Below are 21,858 nucleotides of genomic sequence, written 5' to 3' on the forward strand. Positions count from 1 at the left end.
CTAACTGACCACGGTGTCTCTATCACCAGGACTCACTAGATAAGTATCTTTCAAGGAGATCAGAGACTGTACCTTCTGGAATATTTATGTTGCCAGAACAGAACACAAGTCACCCTTTCTCTGTCTCTAGTGTTTGAACCAAGGAGGAAAGATCACAGAAGCCCAGAAAGTACTATTTCCTATCGCAGAGCAGAGAAAGACACGTGAACCTGAGTTTTAGGAGAACAAGGGGCAATTTCGAGATGTATAGTGACCCAGCACCACGAAGGACCACTAGATTTATTCAGACTCTTTTTCGTATTTGTAGGATTATAGCTCCATACATTTTTAAAGTTATAGGACAGCACAAGGGGCTTAGTCCCATCTTACCGGCATCTCAAGCCTAATTCAGGGTCTCCTGTAATGCTCAACTCAAGTTCCTAAGTGGATTCTGGGCTGTGGGAGTTTTGAGGCTGGAAAAGCTCAGATGAGCTCCTTCTTCCAAGATAAAGGGACCCGCTAGGATGGATGAGTTTAGGCAATGGGCAGAGTGAGCCCTTCAGGAATACAACAAGATAATGTTCTGCAGTTCGGCAGTTTTCAACTGAGTGAGGCCATGGAACATCTCGTTAGCAGTAACGTGGAATTATAGCTAAACCACTGAAAAGTGGGAATCTGATCTATGATCTACCAGAAAGTTCCTGGTCGCTGTGACTAGTGGCGTGTATGGGAAACAGGAACTCTTTCCTTTGGGTGTGGCACCACGGGTCAAAGCTGTCACTAGGGACAGAAGCCGGAAAGAGGAAGTGGAAATGCACATGGGAGATGCCGGCCACCTACTCTCAGTCTACTGACTGCCACTCTGCCCCCTGCAGTATACGCTTCAAAACTACAGAAAGTAAACAAATAAATGACAAGGATCCATCATAGCTGAAATTGTGCAACTCAAATACAGCATATATTTATGTCCAAAGGAGGCTAACAGTGTCATAAAAGAAAGCACGGAACAAAACACCATGAAGTTCAATGCCAAAGAAAAGCCACAAGGGCTTCCAAAGATGATCTGTTCTGTCTTTGGTCTCAGAAACAAGAGAACTCTAAGAATGATGGGTTATACCGTTTCTACATTCATGACAGAGTCCTGTGTACATGCACGGGAAGGCGGAGAATGGGATTTCGGAAACTAGCTGTGTTATCCCCAGAACCACGTAAATCTGCCTTACCAAGCGTTCGTGCGGATGCAGGCTACAGTAGCTGCTAGACTGTGGAATATGAGAAGAACTGCCCAACATTCCTCCGTAGCCAGGCTGATTCATCCCACTGGAGGAGCTCCAAGGGTCACTGCTGTGATGGCCATCTGTAAAGGACAAAGAAAACCATGACTTTTCGGAGGCATTCAGCCTTGCCCTACAGAATAGGGTTTTTTCATATACTTGAAAATGGCTACCCGTTGTGCATTCATCTTTGTGCTGTTTTGCTGATTACATCAGAAGACAGTCATCCTTTTTCCCCCGAGGGGCTCTATATCGCCAACAAATGTAAATATTTACCATAGGCAGCGTTCTTAGTAAAAATTCAGCTATAAACGGACAGAACACATTTCTATGTAGAATTATGTCAAGTCAGCCAGGTAAACAATACTCAAGAAAACGCTTCTTCTAAAAGTCCCCTGACCTCCTTTTCAATGAAAACGAACAGTTAAATGTTCCTAAATGTTGTGATGAAAATAAAATACTTAACATATTATAGAGTTAACAAGTTTACAAGTTTTTTAAATGCAGATAAAGAGATAAGAATGAAAAAGAACATCTCAGATTTCTTTTAAAGATCAAATTTCCTTTTTATTACGTACATGGTAGAATTAAAGTTGAAATTACATTATGATTTATAGGGAATGTGAGTCTCAGATATATATAGTTCTGAGTTTTCTTTCTTAACATTCGCTTTCTGGTGCATAGTCCTATGGCTACTTTAAGCCTTCAGTAGCCATTGAAAGGGCACACGTATCATAAGGTAGATGTTATACCGGGGACAATTTTAAGAGGTTCTAGATTTTATAAAACTCTATGTTAAAAAGAGGTTTAAAATGATGTGGATATTATATGAAGTACCCTTCAGTATTAAGTTAATCTTTGTTAATACCATATTAAAAACATTTTCATAGATTCTTTTTCTTCTCTGGGTCTATTGGCCTAGAAGTTACTCTAAGGGATCACTGATGTTTGGTTTGGGTTTCTCAAAACAAAGGTGGTTGGTGGGGGTGGGGTGGGTGGGCATCTATGTCATTGCTGAAGTCAAATTTGCCCTTGTTTCAATAGTTCTACCAAAATTATTGAATGCCAGCTGAAAATCCAGATAATCAGCGGGTATTGACAGTACAGCAGGCACTGCCTCCTTGAAAATAAGATTATTTTCACCATCTATGTTACATAATAAAGGCCTTTTGAAAATTTTGGCAATAGGCAAGTTAAATCCAACACTATATACCACAAAGTTGTCCCCCTCCACCCCCCGAGCTTTTAAATCCAGAAGTTAGAATTCCAAAAACTGGAATAGTTTCAGGACAGGGAGGAATGATCAATAGATTTCTTTAAAAAAAAAAAAAAGTCCTATCTGAGATTCTGACCACTTAAGAGTTTTAATCAGAAGACAGAAATTCAAGTGAAAAATGAGGTCACATGGCAGTAAGTTTAAAATAGGCTCCTGAAAGTCTCCCAGGATCTTTCACCCAAACTGCATGTTCTTTATAAGACCTGAATTCTCAGAGCACCAGGCACCCATTACTGAGGGAAGCCGGTGTGAGGGGATCACGAGGTACTGTTTCCTCATGGGAAAAGAGAGGACCTTCTAGAAGATATTATTCATGCACTTAAGATGTAGCTTTCAGGTTGTAGAAGTGTAGATGTCACCTTAACTCCAAAGATGAAGTTAAGGCCCTAACATTTCAAATAGATGGCATTAATGACAAATAAATTGGGAATATATATCATTGAACAAGAGTCTCCTGAAACATTCTGACCACATGGTGCACTATATGGAAATACATTTAGGATTTGTTAACACAGAACACTCTACTCAATGCAGACTTATAAAAATACTTACTTTACATAAATTGTGCTTTTCACAGTAAATTAATATTTATCATATCCCATGATCTTGGCATAATGTTGTTTTGAAAGAATAGAATTAGATGTGTGCAAATTAATTGTGCTCATCATAAATGTCAACTCAAAAAAAAATTTGTTTTGCCTTTTTGGGTATTCATATGCAGAAAAGCACGTTTGTTCCCCATATTCTGCGTGGTCTACTGTGGTTGCAGATCCCTCTGTTTTCTGTCTTCCTCTACCTGACCTCCCATGCAGTGTGCACAGTTGAAGCAAGCACCTTCCTGAAGGCAGGTAGAAGCAATCTATCCTGTCAATATTTTCCGTGAAAATCTGCTGTGAATGGTGAGTCCTTGAATTGACAATCCGAATAAGCACCAGTAGAACAGCTGCTCTGACTGGTCGTCAAAGAGGGGGGGGGCGGCAAGTGGCCACTGTGCCTTTTGTCACAGCCCAGGATGCCCTCAAGCGACATACCCTGCTGGGTCCCTTTGTGAGTTACACCTAGGACAGGTCACAAAGAAAGATACAGGGCCCTTATGAACATGAGCTCTATTATGCGTGGAACAAATTCTCTCCATTCCTGGGAGACCCATTTGATTCAATTTTATAGATTTTCCATGGAATTTCACATATGAACCAGCAACCTGGAAAACTTATACTCTGAAGGGCAAGAAAATCAGTTCCTTTTAATCAGAATGACTTTGAGTATGTCCACTGCAAGATAAATGAGACACCAGGCTGCTCCCCGGTTCCTTGCTGCTCCAAGGATGCTCCCCCTCCCATGCCATGGCCCTTCCTGGAGCAGCACGAAAAGGAAATCCCAGGGCACGTGGTTAAGGCACTCTCAAAAAAGGTTTTCGCACCCAGGCAAAAGGAGGTAAAAGGTCTGCATACAGGTACAGGAATTCGCGGTAAATTCCATGTCTATATTTCAGAGTATTAACTTGGCAACAAGATCATCCTATTTTGACAATACACGGCACAGGGTTATCAGGGATGAAGCCCCAGGTGCAGTCTCTGGACAGTCTGTTCTTCCAGCTGGTAGCATTCTAACTATTCAGTCACTTCCGAGCAGCAGAAAGGAACCAGCTACCAGTGGCAAGACTGCAAGCTCAGAGGTACATCCAGGTACATTTCATTAAATAAATTCCATGATTAAAAGAATAAATACACCTCACCTACTGTGAAACTGTCATTTTCTCCACTTGTCTTGGACTAAAGCTGGGTCTTTCACTCTAAATCGATTAGCATGTTTGGGTGGAGATTCCATTGTGTAATGAAATAATATTCTAGACTAGAGATAGGACGCTTCATCTTAAATGAAGTTCTTGTTCTTACTTATAAATTAATAAGTGGCTAAAATTTTTATATGAAGTTATACATAAGGACAATTTGTTCCCAGTTGGCTAAATCCAGGATGCTCAAAATACACACTGAACCAAAACATTTCTAAAAATACACACACGTTTTTCTTGGGGAGAGAAGAGGCAGAAATGATCTGTCATAGAAGACCATCCCCCCAAGAAGTGTCAGTTCTCAGTGAAGTCAACCAGTTTAATCTTAACTCATCATTGCTCAAGGGGCTTTGATTTGAAAAAAAATAGGTCTTTGTCGAGTTTTAATTAATTGATGAATTTTTAATGAATTCAATTCCTAAGAAGGGCATGACCTTCAATATTCTCCACTTGCCTAATATTCCATTTGTTGAGGATCAGATCAGCAGTCTTTTGCCCCATACACGACCTGAAAAGACCCAGGGAGATTCTGCCCAGTGGATTTCCCCGCAGAAGTGGCAGCGTCTTACCCTGCATGAAGAAGGAGCTAGGGAAAGTGCTGGCTGCTGGTTTCGAGGAAGGGTAGCCCGGCGAGTCCCTATTGTAGTCGGCAGTGCTTGCTGATGGAGCATAAACCTGAGAAAGGAGAGACAATTTAGTGTTGCTTGCTGCATTGACCGAAGCACCTCAAGGTCCATTACGTGTTAAGAAGCAGGCACAAAATGCTACATTTCCATGTCCGTTCCAAATCTGACCAAACCCTACAACAACTACCCCTTTCAGAACACAGAAAAGCAAAAAACAACAACAAAAATGCTGAGTGGATTTGTGTGACTGGAAGACCAGGGGCGGGGGATATTTTCCAGTTGTAGGCAAGAATACTGCAAATTATGTCTAGTTAAATATATTATATAATACCCATAGGCTTGTCCTAGCCAAGCATTTTTTCTTTTTTTTTTTAAAAAAAAGAAAAAAAACATAGATGGCCTCTGAGGTCATGAAAGGTGCAAACAGAAGGGCACGCATTAAGCCTCTCCCTTTTACTCTACCTTTCAATTAAAATGTTCACATCTGAGAGAAAGAGACAGAGACAGAGAAAACGAATGTGCTATCCAGACCACAGAAAGTGACAAATACATCTTGGAATATTAAATTCCCATAGTGTCAGCTTTTTGCAGAGATGCATGAAATGAAAAGGACCATTAAAAGCCCAGATCTACATAGACCACCAACAATCGGTATGTACACAGGAAGCGGGGGGAGCACCCCTTTATAGTTCTTATTACATTTGTGTGTGCAATAAACTTAAAAAAGTGTGCCAAAATCCTAATTTACGGAACATTCGTTTACTAATACTCATGAGACTTGGGGAACCAGTCCTTTATAAAAATAGCCTGTGTATTTTCTTGTTTATGTTTCCTCTAAAGGAGGCAGCATAGTCGAAAAGCATAAATTCATAAGGTATAGTTTAACTTTAATTGGTTTCCCCCCCCTTGCCTTTCCTGCTAAATATAATTTTTTCAAATCCCTATTTTCTTTTGCTCCGAAAGTTCCTCTCTCCAGATGGTCGGAGAGACTGAAACACTGTCACCCTCTTGATGAAAATGGATACCTTCCTGCCTCCATTTTGAAGCAGGCAGCGGCTCACAAAATTGGCAGTGAGCCTACAGTGATATTCTCAGGTCACAGTAAAAGAAAGAGAAATTCACCAATAAAAAGGCAACTGCAGAGTTACCAAAAAATACTCCCATTTTTTTTTTTAACAGAGCACCGAATAAACACCCTCAGAAAAATTATATAATTGCTCTCAGAACACCATGAATCCCAAACTAAGCATTAATACAAGGTTTAGGATTTCACAAAGGATAGGTCCACAGAGACAGATGTGGGAAAATATGCATACACATACATACATCAAATAAATGCTACATGTGCCCCACAGTGCCCTTGAAAATTGGGAGGTCCTGGAGACGGAACAAAACAAAAACAAACCAGAAGAATCCAGGCACACGTTAGAAAACAAGGGTTTTCTGCAGTCAAGGAGGGAGACAAGCCCCTATTTCGTGGGCTATATTTCATTTTATCTTGTAATTCTCCTTGAATTTTCAATATATAAATGTCTATTTGCTTCTCTTTCCACAAGGCTTACAAGAAGGAAGACATCTTTTTTAAGCCTCTTTAAGAGACAAAGAATAAACCTTAAGCCAGGAAATCTCCAAACAAATCAATATCCTTAAAGTTTTGTCATGCAAAACCCAGTATTTTCTTGAGAACTATATACAGCTAATAAACAGTTAGTTCGGAAAATACTACTGGATGTATTTAGAGAAGGTCTTGAGAGTAGGCTAAAAACATGAAATAAACATTACTGTCTAGGAAAATGGGAAATTGAAAATTAGAATATCTCATTCGATACAGCTACTCTACCTACCACCATGTACCTATGGTCCAGGCTACTAGCCGGACAGCGATTTGGGACAGCTGGTATTAACACAAGCTAAGTGTACTATGTGTCAGTCCCAAATTTTAGAGATCAGCATATTTACTATAAAGCTGAAAATAAACTCTGACACATATTATGAAATCACTTTATATTTTAAAACAATTTGAGTAAGTTCTTTAGGATAATATGTAGTTTAATTTTAATTATACTCTACGACAATATCTTTTTTTTTTTTTAATTTGAGAGAGAGATCGTGAGAGAGAGCATGAGAGGCGAGAAGGTCAGAGGGAGAAGCAGACTCCCCATGGAGCTGGGAGCCCGATGCGGGACTCGATCCCGGGACTCCAGGACCGTGACCTGAGCCGAAGGTGGTTGCTTAACCAACTGAGCCACCCAGGCACTCCTCTATGACAATATCTTTAAATATGCCTATGATTGCGTCAATACGATCTAAGGGCACCTAACAAGGTTCACCTTTTTCCCCCAATGTGGGCAGAATTACTTGATATTTCTTCCGGGAGAGAAGGATAAATCTTTGGTAATTCTGCCCACGTACAAGGAGGCTCTTGGACTATGAATTACGATCAAACTCAAAGATCTGAGAGTAAGCAAATTCGTAAGCACCACCAGCATAACAAATATCTATGGGTTTACAAAGTTTTTAGGATATATTATACTATATACTTTCTATTTTTCTGGTGTTATGGTCAAATGAACACTTTTTAGATAACAGGAAAGTCTTATTATCAAAAAATAGGCCACGTTTATAGAAAAAAGGCAATTTCTGCATATTTTACAAATTTTCATTATACTGTAAATTTATGGATCAGGTAAAATGTTATTCTCTTTCCATTTAACATAGTCCATCTTTCCCATCACAAAAGTTATTTTTAAGGTGAGCAGCCTACAGAATTATTTATAGAAACGTAATCCATGAACAGAACTATTATACTTTTTTAAAAGGTTTTATTTTTAAGAAATCTCTACATCCAATATGGGACTCAAACTCAAAACCCCGAGATCAAGAGTCATACGCTCTATCGATTGAGCCAGCCAGGCACCCCTATCCTTTTTAAAAATAGAAGGAATTAAAAAATTTATTTGGTTCAGCTCCCCCCTCATTTTAATTATAAGGAATTCAAAAATGGAATGGTGAAAGCCACCATTCAAGATTTGCAATTTGTGGGGCGCCTGGGTGGCTCAGTTGGTTAAGCAACTGGAGTCTGCTTCTTCCTCTGACCTTCTCGCCTCTCATGCTCTCTCTCCTTGTCTCTCTCTCAAATAAATAAAAATAAAAATCTTAAAAAAAAAAAAATTTGCAATTTGCCTGACATACACAACAAGCAGTTGCTCTTTCTTTAAAGATAGTGGTGGAGCAGTAAGATGATATTTACGAAAACAGACTGATCATAACATTCATCCTTCACTTTATCCTTAATGTTTTCATCTCTAATAACCTGGATGACCAGCAAGATGCGTTGCTATTTTTCACTTCAGTCAACTCTTTTGCCAATTTCTCCATGAAAAGTCTCTAAAGTATGGGTTTCAATAATGTATTTAATCGAGATACTAAATTCAATAAGAAAAGCTCACATCCAATTAGTTTTGATTATTACTATTTTAGGTAACCGGAAAGATAACAAGTATTTGTTAACTAAAATAGTTTTTTATTTAACAGGACAATGATAAACATCCCAGATATCTCCAAATAGTTGGAGTCATTTTAATGACTAATCTTAAAATATCAGGCCAGTGAAAAATGAAAGAAAAGTCCCAAACTCTAGTTCAGTGTACTGAAGTGACCCTACCTCTGAAACATGAGAATAAGTCTAAAGGGAAACAAAGATCTATACTTAGTTTTTCTCTGATAAGGTAGCTTAGATGAAGGTGACTTTTGCATTCTTATTCCTCTCACTAGAGAAACCAAAGAAGGGTGAAATTTTTGTTGCAGAATTGGAAATGAGGAAACTTGGCCAAAGCTCATAGGCTACTGCTCTTTTCATGAACTGCTTGTGGAACAAAAGTTTCATGGGGAGCTAATAGCAAAGTATGGTTTATGCCCAAATTTAGCACCATTATCTTTTCTCTTACATTTCAAAATCATAAATATAGAAATTCCGAGTTTAACCAATCTCTCCAGATAACACCAAAACCCTGAACTGATAAAAAATTAAAAATACATATTTTTTCATTTTATATATTAAATGTTGTAATCTGAGAAGAATTACTCTATTACGTTAGCTGTTCCATCCAATGTTCCTGGTTCTCCTTTGCTTAGTCATCAGAGAAATAATACAATACCTTCTTTTAAATAGAATCTCTGCCTATTAGGCCAGAAGAAAACCAAGCAAATCTGCAAAATGAAAGGAGCAGAATGCATATTCTACCTTTCCCCTTGATGTTCTCATTTTTATCTGTCTTGGCATATCAGTTTCACTTATGAAGATTTCAAAAATAACAATGAGCCAATTGTTTAGAGTCTCTTGTAGAATAGCTTTCCTGCAAGGAGCTCTACACACTCTACTTCTGGTTTTCCTAAGGGTCATACAAGATCGTTATTATGAATAGCATCATTCCTATTTCACAGGGCTGAAGTATAGTAGAGATCAATTGCATTGGTCCAGACCAGCCTGGGTGTGACCGCAAGTTTCACCATTCATCAGTTAGACAACCTTGGACCTGTTCCTTTAACCTGTCTGGCCTCCAGATTCTTACCTGTAAGATGGGAATGGCAGAGCCTGCTATGCATAGTTCTTATGAGAATAAAGGTATGTTGTGTATCAAACTACTAGAAGAGTATGTGGCACGTATTAAGCATGCAAAAAAAAAAAAAAAGCCAAAACAAAACAAACAAACAAAAACAAAAAAAATCAGACAATAGGGTTAATCTTGTGCTGCTACTGTTTTTATTATCTGAAAAAATGCGACTCAGGACCGTTAACCCACCTTTTCTACATTAACCATTAATCTAGTGGTGAAGGCAGCATTTAAATGGGTCATCAGAGTCTAGATTCTTTCCATAAAAAGCAATTCCTTGCTCTTAAAAAACAAAAAAAGAAAGAAGTGGTCTTTTTAAACTATCAACACAAGGCTGTACTTTGACCACGGTTTAGAGAAATATTCTTTTGGGGATTTCATTATCACTTTTTAAGAAAATAAAATGTGATAATTCATGTTCATAGTAAAACCAATCTGCAGTAATGTTACTTGCTTCCTCAAGTGGGGAGCTAAGCTCTGAGGGGACAAAGAGAAGTGGCTACAGGTCCTGTGTCACGAGGTATGGAACTGAGGGAGGCTGGATGGTAACTAGTAGGATACACGATTCACCTTTGACATTCCTTACCATTACTACCCCTTTGGGATTCTGCAAGTACCATCGGAGTATAGAATTTGCAAAGAGAAAAATTTCAGACTAACTGGAACATTGTAGTCGAGACTTTCAGACTCTTAAAGAGAGTTGCTGTATGCTCCACGATGGGTGGAAAATAACAAAGCTAAATTATGCCTTTGGTGCCCATGTGCTAGCAAGGCTCACTTAGTAGTTTAGACCTTGGCAGATTTCACAAATATTCTAAACTATGACAGGAAAACAGTCAAATGCAAAACATTCACAAAGGTAGGCATATGCTTTGATGCTTCCCAGCATCAATTGGGGAAAAGTATTTGGAGGGGGATCAGCTCACTACTCAGGCAATGGGGCTGGACCCTCAACTCTGAAAATTTTTGTTTGAAAGACGTGGGTTCTAGTAAGAGAAATGAAGGGCTCAGGGGCAGTGATACCTCCATATTCAGAAGAGTGAGTATGGACCCTATAATTGTGCCATGTAACCAAGGTAAATGTACATCGCCAACTGATCCATAAAGAGGGGGTAGATGTACTTAAAAGGGGCAATCTCCAGAGAATTCAGAAAAAGACTTGGCGTCATAGCAGAAATGACCCAGCTCTGGAAGCAGACCAGCTGGGTTCCAATTCCAGCTCTCACAAGTCATTGTGAGCTGGCTGGTGATATTGCGAGTCTTCGTTTTCTCACTTGTGAAACAAGGTTAATCTTTTTGTGAGTGTTAGAGATCCTACGTGTCAAGCGTAATTCTTGATCAGTTGTGGGCACTCTGTAAATGGTAGTATTACTCAAGATGTGAGTGCTAGTCAGGACTTATAGCTACTTTTAAAAGTGTTTGGAATGGGGCTATCCAGTCAAGTAGCCATTACTAATATATAGTTATTTGAATTAAACTTAAATAAAGTACATAAAGTTTAAATATCCATTCCCTTAGTCACACTAGATACAGTAGCCAAGTGCTCAATGGTCATATGCGGCCACTGGCTACCATACTGCATAGCACCAACATAGAACTTTCCCACTACGGCAGAAAGTTCTGTTGGAAGCACCGGCCTAGAGTCGTGCTTGTCTGTAAAAAGTCCTACTGAGCCGTGTATGTCACCCTCTGTTAGAGCAGCTATGACAATAATGCCAGCTCATTTGAGATTTGATATTCCCTTTAGGCTGCAAAAGCAAGAACTCTTTTGGCGGACGAGTCGGAGAGGCCATTTCCAGGTATCCCTAGTCCCTAGCATACAGCTGGTGTTAATAAATGTTGATGCTACTGAAGGGTAGGACATTTAGTTTTATTTATTATGTTTAGAGTTCTTGTACTATGACATATTTTTTTGAAGTCCTTTTACAACCATCTGCCAAAATTCCTGCAAATTGTACCAAGTGGAACACGAGGCAACAGTGTCTGTGACTCTGGGTTTCTGGAGATGGAGGAAGCAAAAGGAATCCTTCAACTGCAATTTTGTCCTTGGCCCCTCGTGTCTTTGGCAAAGGAATTATTGTTCGACGTGGTGTGATCACTTTTTCTAGATGATAAAAGTTGAACAGATGTTTAAGTTTTTCTGATCACGTGTTTTCACATTATTGGTAATTGGGTCCCTCTATTCTACTCTCACTTCATTTTTATTACTTTTTCTTTTCCTTTTTTTAATCTTTTTTATATGACTTCTTCACAGATGCTCCTTTCTCTTTTCATGATACTTTTCCACGTGCGGCCTCTGTCCTGCTTTTTGGCATCATATTTTTAAAGCTCAAGTGCTTGCGATCTTACTTTACAAATGAGCAAAGGAAGAGGTCGATGGACTTACCCAAGGGCCTGGACAGAGCCCAGGACCCCTGATTTTGTATCCAGTCCTCTTGGCACTCTCCTTTCTAAAAAGTCTTTTTAAAACTTTATAACTTAAATATTCTAATGGGCAGTAAAATGGCATAAAAGGTTAATAAACAGATTCAAGTAACAGAGTTGAGTAAGTTATTATAAGGTTTAAAGGCAGTTAATAATGCTCCAGGGCATAGAACAGTCAGGCAGTAAATAATCTGAGAGTGCAAAAAACCAAAACCAACAGCAAACTCCAGGAATAAAAATTATTCACCTAGTGTATTCATACACCATTCTCCATACAGTGGATTCAAGTAAAGGAATGCTTTTTAGTGATAGAAAAATCCTACTTCATTTCCAGGGGATGGTTGAAGACGAATTTGCATTATTGTCACATAAATAGGAAATCTTTTTAGAGATAACATATAAATGTCTGAAGTATACTGAAAAACTGATGGATATTAAGTTATAAATGGAAAATTTCAAAGGTCGTAGGCTACTGAAATCATGAAGCTTATACAGGAATTAACCAAATAGTTCTAAATGCCCTAAAATCACTTCTGGTAAGAAGGTTCCCACCCCCAAACTCTCTTTATAGGTAGTTGGGAAAAAAAAAATCACAATTATCTACATGTATAAAATGTAGCATTAGTGTATATGATATTCCTATTTTTCCCACTAAGAAGCAATTACCTGAGTTCACTCTGCTCTATTCATCACAAAAATATGTATATGATCCCCCTAAAAGAAATCCCTTAAGTATATAATATAGATATTTTTAATATTTCATGTATTTATTTTGAGAGAGAGCACACCAGCGTGCATGCACATGTGCACAAGTAGGAGTGGGGGAGGGTCAGAGGACGAGGGGGAGAGAGAGAATCTTAAGCAGGCTCTACGCTAAGCGCAGAGCTTGATGTGGGGCTTGATCTCATGATCCTGAGATCATGACCGAAGCCGAAATTAAGAGACAGATGCTTAACTGACTGAGCTACCCAGGCACCCCCAGTATGTAATATATTTAGAACACATCACTTTGAGCACACATCCATGCGCCCCCATCACAAACATCACACGCATTTTTCCATTCTTCTAAAGAATCAGCTCAGTTTTGATGACCTGTACATGGATCAGAGCAGTACAGGAAATCTGAAGCTACATCCTGTAAAGGAACTAGAGACAAGAGTTTTACTCTTCTCAGCCACCAAACTTCCTTCTCTGTGTGAAGAAGTAGTAAAATTGTAAAAGTTTTCACTCCCTTCTTTGTTCGTATCTTTACCGATCAAATTCTGTAACGGGCAGACATCACAAAGTCCCCAAACACAACAACAGGAAGGAGAAGAAGGGCGTTGAGTGATGCTTAAGGGATCGGGCCCCAGAGCTGAGGAAGCAGGCGCAGGTGGTGGGCTGCAGGTAACGCATTTCTCTAGAAGTGCACCCAACCTATGGCAAGATCAGCGATTACGCAGCGAAAAGGTGAGCTGGTCCCATTATTATGTGCCTCTTGCATGCAAGCTCCCCAGGCGCTACGAAAAACTTGGTGCTCTTTATGGGCAGGCAGCCCACATTGTTCTTTCCTCAAATAAAAAGGTCAGGATAATTCTTGTGTTTTTTTATACAGCTGGCTATAGTGTATTTTTCAAATCCCCCAATCAAATTTCAAACCCTAAAACTAAAATGAGTCCAGGTAGCCTTTGAGATGTATAAAAATTTACAAGGGAGAAAAAAAAAAAAAACCCTGCTTCGATTTTTTTAAAGAAGCACTAAGAAGTACTAATAGTTGTACAATAATATTAGTGTAATTTAAATCTACACAGTATCCTGTTATTTTAGAAAGATTTTCAATGTGGTATCATTGCAAACCTAAGACAGTAAAACAAATAGGAGAGGTATGATGGAGCTTAGGCTACTGTGATATCACAGGTGTACTGTGATATAGAACATTTGAGACTTTTAGTTGTTTTCACGTATTATCCTACAACCATCTCAGTGATGCGTGCACAGAGTTGCCAATTAGAAACAAAGAAAGGAAGTCATGTATTATGGTATCATCGCTTAATGCTCTCTAGAAGCAAAAAAGGACCTGGTCCCAATGCCTGCCAGCCTCACGCTCTTGTCACCCTTGGCATGACAAAAATCATGACAAAGATAAAAAACAGATAACACTTGACTTAGGACATGCCAGACACTATTCCAGGAAAAAAAAAAAAAGTACATATACTCACTTTGTACACTCAAAGTGCTGTTTGATTATTGAAACAGTTTTATAAATAAGGACTCTAAGAGAGACGTTCCATAACTCACTCAAAGCCACACAGCTCGTTAAGTGGCGCACTGGGCACATTGCGTAGGTTTGTTTCAGAGTTTGAGCTGTAACCACGATTCTACAACATTATCTCTTAATAGCTAAGAATTCTCTCCAGGGTGTTCGTGGACTCCTACTGACACCCAGCTCTGTGAATCCGGGGCCTCGTACATCCACGCCCTGACCTTCTAGCAGCCAGGTGGCTGAGAGTGCCGCGTCCATCCTTCTTGTTCAATAATACTGATATCGGAAAGAAGGCGAGTGACCTGCTGTGGGTTACGGGGGCACTTAGTGGTGAAACCAGACCCAGGCCTCAAAACCAAGACACTCAACTGATAAAAAGCACCCCATTACAACGTCAAGCATTCCAGTTTAGTTAGTATAGTTTAGTTAATATAGTTCCATCTACGTGTACTAGCCTCTGGCTCCAAATACTTCTTTTTATTTTTACACCTGCATTTCTCTTGCTCTTGGCACGACGTCAGCAGACGCTGAATGTTTGCTATTACTTTCAACGTGGTGTATCACAGGAATGCCCACTGCCAACATTCTGAGTACCTTGGCCCTAGCTGAGAATGCCTTAAACTGATTAAGTTACACCTGGCTAAAGATCTCTTGAAACACTTAATTGCATAAAATTTGGTCCAGGTGAAACCCGACTTCTTCCTGGTTGCATTCCTTCAGTTACTTACTCATGTGGGACTTGGTCTCACAGGCTCAGGACCCTCGTAGATGCAACTGTTAAGTGCATCACAATTCTTTAATATATTCCAAACACCTAACCAATTTGTTTCTAAGCTTTTATTTATTGAATGCTCATCAGAAATTAAAGGTACTGTTAAGAAGAACACGACTTTCAATTTCTATCAGTTACGATACCTAGTTATTTTAACCCTTAACCGGATGTAACTGAAGGACTTCGATCTCTGCCCCATAACATCAAATTCATGATTGCTCATTATTTCTAACAGATCATATCCCATCTCAACAGAATTGACTACCACCAACCACAGAAACAACAAGATTTAACCAATATTATGAAAATATGTGCAACTGTGTGTGTGTATGTATTTGAATGAATACAAGAGACACGCCAAACTAAGGATAACATCATAAAATAGAGAGAAACATTCATTGTTCTGCCAGAACAGATTTTAGTGCTCTTCTCTATGTTTGAGGGCTGAGCTTGTGTGAGGAGGTGGAGACAGTGACCTATGATGGCCCATACTTTCTAAGAGTATTCTCCACCCTTTCCCCTTTGAGCCCAAGGCCAATAGGTTGATGCCTGAAGTCTAGAGTTGACATCCTTCAATGGACGTTAATAAGCTTGTCTTTTAAGAAGGGATCTAAGCTCAAATAATTTTGGATTCCATTGGAATGAACATATAACTTCAATGCTGCAGACCTTTGTCATGAATATTACCATGAGGGATAAAATCCTACGTCCCTGGAAAAACCTTCACAGTCACAAACCCACTTTTCAACATACCTCCAATCATCAGAAAATGTTATCTTCTGCCGGGAGCTATTACAATTCAACATGATGAGGTCTCAGATCTTTTCTCAAGAAGTACTTTTTAGAAAGAATGAGAGAAAAAGTGAAGGGGGCAGAAAGGGACAGGGGGGCTTTACAAGAAGGAGAAGAACCACCAAAGAAAAACACTGACTATGTTATAGTTTGACCTTGCACAACCTAAACGTGCTATTCCTATTCCTCTAATCCAGGGTCTTCAGGACTGCCTGTGTGCATAATGAGCACAGAGGGCCAGAGAGCCTAAGTCAACATTCCTTCCCAGGAAGCCAGAAGAATTAGAGAGAAAACTGTGTCAGACCAAAGCTGAATGACCCTTTCAAAAGCAGAGACATAAGCAAGAAAAAAAAAAAAAAAAAAGATAGTAAGACCAAGGTTCTAACTGATATTGCAAAGACAAGAAGAATGATCAAAGAAACAGTTCACCAAGGGGGATATGTACTTCTCCAGACACCTTCTTCGCCATGAACTTAACAGTACAAAAGGAAATTTGGTCTTATTCTATAATTAGTCATCATAAAAAGTTCCTATCTTTGTAATGTTTTAAATTATAAAGACTTTTTGGGACATTGGTGGCTCAGTCTGTTAAACATCTGCCTTCAGCTCAGGTCACGATTCCGGGGTCCTGGGATGGAGCCCTGCATTGGGTTCCTGCTCAGCAGGGAGCCTGCTTCCCCCTCCATCCCACCACCCGACTTGTGCGGTCTCTACTGTACACATGCTCTCTCCCTCAAATAAATAAAATCTTAAAAAAAAAATTTGTCTCCATCATCTTATTTAAGAATAATTTTGAGATAGATTATCTATCCAAGCAGTCACCCACCTCAGCCATCTTACATAGTAGGAGACAAAAGCTGAGAGAGCTTTTACAGGAACTGGATGGGGACAGGAGGTGGCGGGCTATGATCTACGTTGGTTTTCTTTCATTCCAAATCCCAAGTCAGAATTGTTAGCACTTGATCAGAATGTCCTTCCAAATCACCTATGGCCTAAGGAATCCAGAGAGCTAATTTTTTATATTAGTAAATGCTATCTACTACTGTCAACTAGAGTTAAAGATGAACTCTATGCTGTGGTTTGCAGCATCGAGCTTAACATCTGATGCTTCAAACAGATGTCATCATCTTCTGCTTACTGAGAGTGTTATATGAATAGTGAGTTTCCAATTTGGTGAAGTTCTGAACAGGAATCCTCGCCATGGTACACTGTACATTCATGACCCCAACCTCCCTTTCACAGAGGTGGAAAAAATCACAAATTGTCTTTCTTCTGCCAAAACATATGGCCCTAACTCCTTTCAACTGAAAACAAAAGCATGAAACAATTACCAAATATAAGACTGTGGCACAGACGGCAATGAAAAGAAAAAAGTATATGAATTTTCAGTATCTCTGTCTAACCAGCCACCTCCTTATCTGTTATCCATCCAAGGACCCACCCCTCTCTCACGCGCAGGGCACTTTCAGGTAAAATCAGTCAGCGATATTCACTGATGTGAACAGAGATTTTAGCTAGCACAAGGCTAGGGGCTTTGGTATATTTAAAAAAAAAAAAAAAAAGGTCTCTAGAATTGTCATCAGGACCCAGTTGGGAGACCTCAGATATACAATAAGCAACTTGAAGACATATGTAAATGAGTAGTATTTGTACAAAATGTTTATGCCAAAGAAATGTAAAGAGAATTATCCAAGGTTACTCAAAGACTTCTCTTTTTTTGAAGATTTTATTTATTTATTTGACAGAGATCACAAGTAGGCAGAGAGGCAGGCAGAGAGAGAGGAGGAAGCAGGCTCCCTGTTGAGCGGAGAGCCCGATGTGGGGCTCGATCCCAGGACCCTGGGATCATGACCTGAGCCAAAGGCAGAGTCTTTAAACCACCGAACCACCCAGGCGCCCCTATTCAAAGACTTCTTGAGGACGTATGGGCTTAATAAAGAAGGGAAATAATATTCCTTAAAGGGAACTGGGCAGAAGAAGAACAAATTACCACCAATAAGCAGCTCCTCTTCAGGAACATTTAAAATATTAAAGGGCGCCCGGGTGGCTCAGTCGGTTAAGCGTCAGACTTTGTTTTGGCTCAGTCATGACCTCAGAGTCATGAGATCTAGCTCTGCATTGGGCGCCAGGCTCAGTGGGGAGTCCGCCTCTCCCTCTCTCTCTGTCCCTTGTGCGTGCTTGCGTTCTCTCTCTCTCACTCAAAAAAATATATAATTAAGTTGACTTTCTCTAATATTTGAATTTCAGACACTTTTCTCATCTGATCTAATTTTTCTTAATTTTAAAGATACATGGTTTAAAGATCTGTGGCTACCTCAAATATTTTTCTGGACTAACAAGGGTATAAATAAAGATAAACAACAGTAATTACTTTGACAATAAAAATTACAGAAAGAATGTTCCTTTGATGTTTATCTAAGAAATGAAACCTTTGATACCTAAATTACTTCATTCAATAAATTTGAATCTTCAAAACTAGAAATGTAAAATCCAGATGATTGCTTAATATTATGATAAAGGAAGCAGTTTAAAATTCTCAATGTTGATGAAATTAATGAGGGAATTTTTTACAAGAAGAGGAATTTTGCATAATAAAAGGCCCCTAATTGATTTTTGACTTTTTTTCTTCCTTGATAAATTATTATCTAAGTGAGAACTTAAGAGAAATACAGAGAAATGTTAAAAAGAAGCAAGGGATACTTCCTTTTTTCTTCTACCTGATGGGAAAAAAATCCATTAAATAGCCCTTTGCTTATATAAGTATGATATATTAGGTCCTTTGTCTGGAAAATTTCCTAATCATAGGTAGATCTGGAATTTCCTAATCTCTAGATAGATGGATTAAGTGTCTACCGTGTGTGTTTGTGTGTGCCTGTGTGCATGTATATTTGTGTATACTGTGATAAAATTACAGGTTTATAGAACATGGCGGCAGGAACTGTTTAATGGGTATAGGGTTTCCTTTGGGCCTGATGGAAATGTTCTGAAACTAGACAGATGTGGTTGCTAAACATTGTTAATGTATCAAATACCGAGGAATTGTTCTTTTTAAAATGGTTAGTTTTATGTCATGTGAATTGCACCTCAACCAATGCAAACAAAACAAAACACAGTAAGCAGGCTCCTAACCTTCATGCTGTCCTTCACAAAAAATATTAATGAGGGCCCATCTGCAGGGAGATGGTATTCTGGTAGTAGAGAACTAATGAAGGGTCAAACTTCTTAAGCAGTATGTCTTGTCATCAGGTGCTAGAGGGAAAATCTAGGCAAATAACGTAGCCTTCTCAGGAGAGCAGTCTTTCCACTGAAATAAAAACTGATTTCTCACTCATGATCTCTTTGTCAGCAAACTCAGTGCTCTTCATTCTACCAAGATAACTTACGGCTTAATGGGAGCCTACATATGCCTAACTTATCAAATTGTACATTCAAACATGTATGATTTGTTGTGTATCAATTATATCTCAATAAATCAGTTAAGAAGTTTAAAAGAAAAAAGATGAACTTAGTGATTCTTCCTCATCGCCAAAATATTTTAAGTGAGTTAACTAGCTATAAACAATGGTCTCTAATGTGCTCTAAGAGCAAGAGACCGTCTTTCTATTTTTGGTTCTACTGCTCATTAATTAACTACAGGTAGGTCCTTAACCTCTCTTTCAATCTTATGGTAGTTATTTGGAAAGTAGAGATCATAACATCTGCTGCTACACAGAGATGTGGTACAAATAAGATCATGGCGCTGAGAAAGCACCTTGAAAAAATAGGGACCTCAAGGTATCTCATTTGTATAGCAGGTTTGGCACCCTGATGATGCTTGACATATTTTTGATGGTGACGAGTCTGTTTTCTTTAGTGGAAAACCTCTTGATATGTGAACAACCTATTCAGCGCTTGTTTCTAACAGGTGCAATCAGGAAGGCTACTAATGATGTAACACAGACGGGATCATGGACCAAAATCCTTTCACAAAGAATGAGCTCAATACGTTTTCATCAAACATATTTCATCTTCTAAACTTTCCCAGCACTTTACCTTAGAAATGTGTAAATTTTATGAAGTATAGAAGTCTTTCCTCCTGGGAAACATGATGGGCTCGTGGGCAGGGGGTGGGGGGGGGGCGGAGGATGCCCACAGCAGGTGCCCAAGAAATAGTCACTAAGCAAACAAGAGAAATAGCCAAAGTAAACGAGGACCAATTCCTTCCTTCGTCTAAAAGTTTACACAGCAGATTTTGAGCACTGAAGGGCCTTAAAGAGCTATACCTCAAGTATCTTTGTAGAGAAAAACTGTCCTCTGAATCACGAATGGCTTCTTGAAGGTACTGCCCATGAGGCTGAGCCCCTGGCCTCTTACTATGAAGAGGACATCACGTGGTGATAACACATCATGGGTAAGATCATACACGGCCACTGCACAGACATTCAGCACTGGATGCGCAGAACGTCTCAAGGAACTTGTGTCAAATTTATGAATATCGCTGACTTGCTCTACTTGTGGTATCTGTTCCTTAGTTGCTCTGTCCACCTTTTAAAAACAAAGACTGCATGAAACTACCACAGAGAGTCAGTCTGCGACTTTAATTTTCCTAAAGAGGTTGAGACACTTAAACAGAAGTCACAGATAGGTTCAGAGCACACCTCACCTTTAATGGTGTTTTCTACCATTTCCGTCGGATAGGAACCCCCAAACAGACTAAACTGTGAAAAGGAGGCAGGACTCAGACTATAAATCAAGGTGCACCCACTTTGTTAAAAGCTCTCCCTTTCCATCTTGCCATCGGATTGTCCTGCTCTTTCATAGTTCTGTTCAGATCTGTTTCACCTCATTGGTTTGCAGGGGCTCATTTCCCCCTTTGCATGTCTTCTATCTTGTGTTGCTATCTTCTGTTTTATATTTATGATGTGTTTTCCCAAATACGTTCCAGTTCCCTGGGGGGGCGTGTGTCTCATTCTCTTTTCCTTCACTCTGTCGGGTAGATAAGATACCTGATGCTCATTTTCAGGTGATGATGATGATGATGGCAATGACAGTGACAATGATGATGGAAAAGCAGCTGGTGGTGCCCTTTCTCCACTTCTTTACTTTCCCTCCACACCCACTACCCCAGCGGAACTGCTCAAGAGCTCCTGGCTACTGCCCAGGTCAAGATGCCCAAGGTCATCTTTTTCTCTCAACGACCTCTGACACTGTTGACTACTTCTTCCTTCCAGTCAGATTTGCTTCCCTTGGCTTCTCTGACCGGGTTTTCCTGGTCGTCCTGCTATCCCTCTCGACTTTTCAATTCAGTGACCTCTTGGACATACGCCTTGAAGGGCTCCTTATTACAGTCATGATAAGATCTACACTTCCTAATGGGGTACACAAGGCACGTTATGATCTGGCCACTGCTGACCTTTTCAGTCCCATCTCTTCCTACTGTCTTCGGCACCATGAGCTCCAGTCATCCGAACTACTTTCAGGCAACAGTATACGCCGTGCTCTTCCTGGATCCAGCATTTTGCTTGCTTAATACCCATTCATTCTTGGGCCCCGCTTCCTCCAGGCCAAATGTGGGACAGGCGCCCCTCCTGTGTCCAACCCTAGCAGTCTGTGTTCCCCCATCAGTGCATTTTCAAACTACATTGGAGTTGTCTACTTCCTTGTCTATCTCATGTCTGTCTTGTTCAGAGCTATATTCTAGTACCTTACTCATGTTAGGCACTGAAGTTTCTTACCACCATCTGAGTGGAGGAATTAGGAAAAGTACTTTAAAATGTTTGGTTTTTTTTTTAATTTTAAAACAACCAAACTCATTTCCCTATAAAATAAAACCCACCCTCTCTAAAACTTTAAACTGGTAATCTCAGATGATGGCACTAGTCCAAAGAACAGATTAAAGATTTTGTCCAAGGACACTTCCGTGACTTGCCTTCAGTGGGTAAAGCCTGAAGCTCCAGCTGTTTTTGTTCCCTAAACTCCCCTGTAGTGCCACCTGGTACTTAAAGCCAGATGCTGAAGAACAAGATATGGAGAGGAGAAGATAAGTGGTCTCTAAGGTCTTTGCAATTGTCCCAGGACTTCGAATTCCT

General features: G+C 39.6%; 1 protein-coding gene across 16 annotated transcripts in view; it reads right to left on the minus strand.

Annotated features, from left to right (window-relative positions):
- TCF4 (transcription factor 4) overlaps positions 1 to 21,858 on the minus strand; it is a 350,746-nt gene that overhangs the window by 50,705 nt on the left and 278,183 nt on the right. For all 16 annotated transcript variants that reach the window (XM_045065657.1, XM_013052727.2, XM_004745529.3 and 13 more), the window contains 2 exons: positions 4,891 to 4,996; positions 1,203 to 1,336 (listed from right to left, as the gene is read on the minus strand). In XM_045065657.1, the coding sequence (XP_044921592.1) occupies positions 1,203 to 1,336; positions 4,891 to 4,996 (240 nt within the window). The remainder of the gene's footprint in view (positions 1 to 1,202; positions 1,337 to 4,890; positions 4,997 to 21,858) is intronic.

This window comes from Mustela putorius, unplaced genomic scaffold (assembly GCF_011764305.1).
Source record: "Mustela putorius furo isolate JIRA1106 unplaced genomic scaffold, ASM1176430v1.1 tig00003858_pilon_pilon_pilon, whole genome shotgun sequence".
In the NCBI taxonomy this organism is placed as follows: domain Eukaryota; kingdom Metazoa; phylum Chordata; class Mammalia; order Carnivora; family Mustelidae; genus Mustela; species Mustela putorius.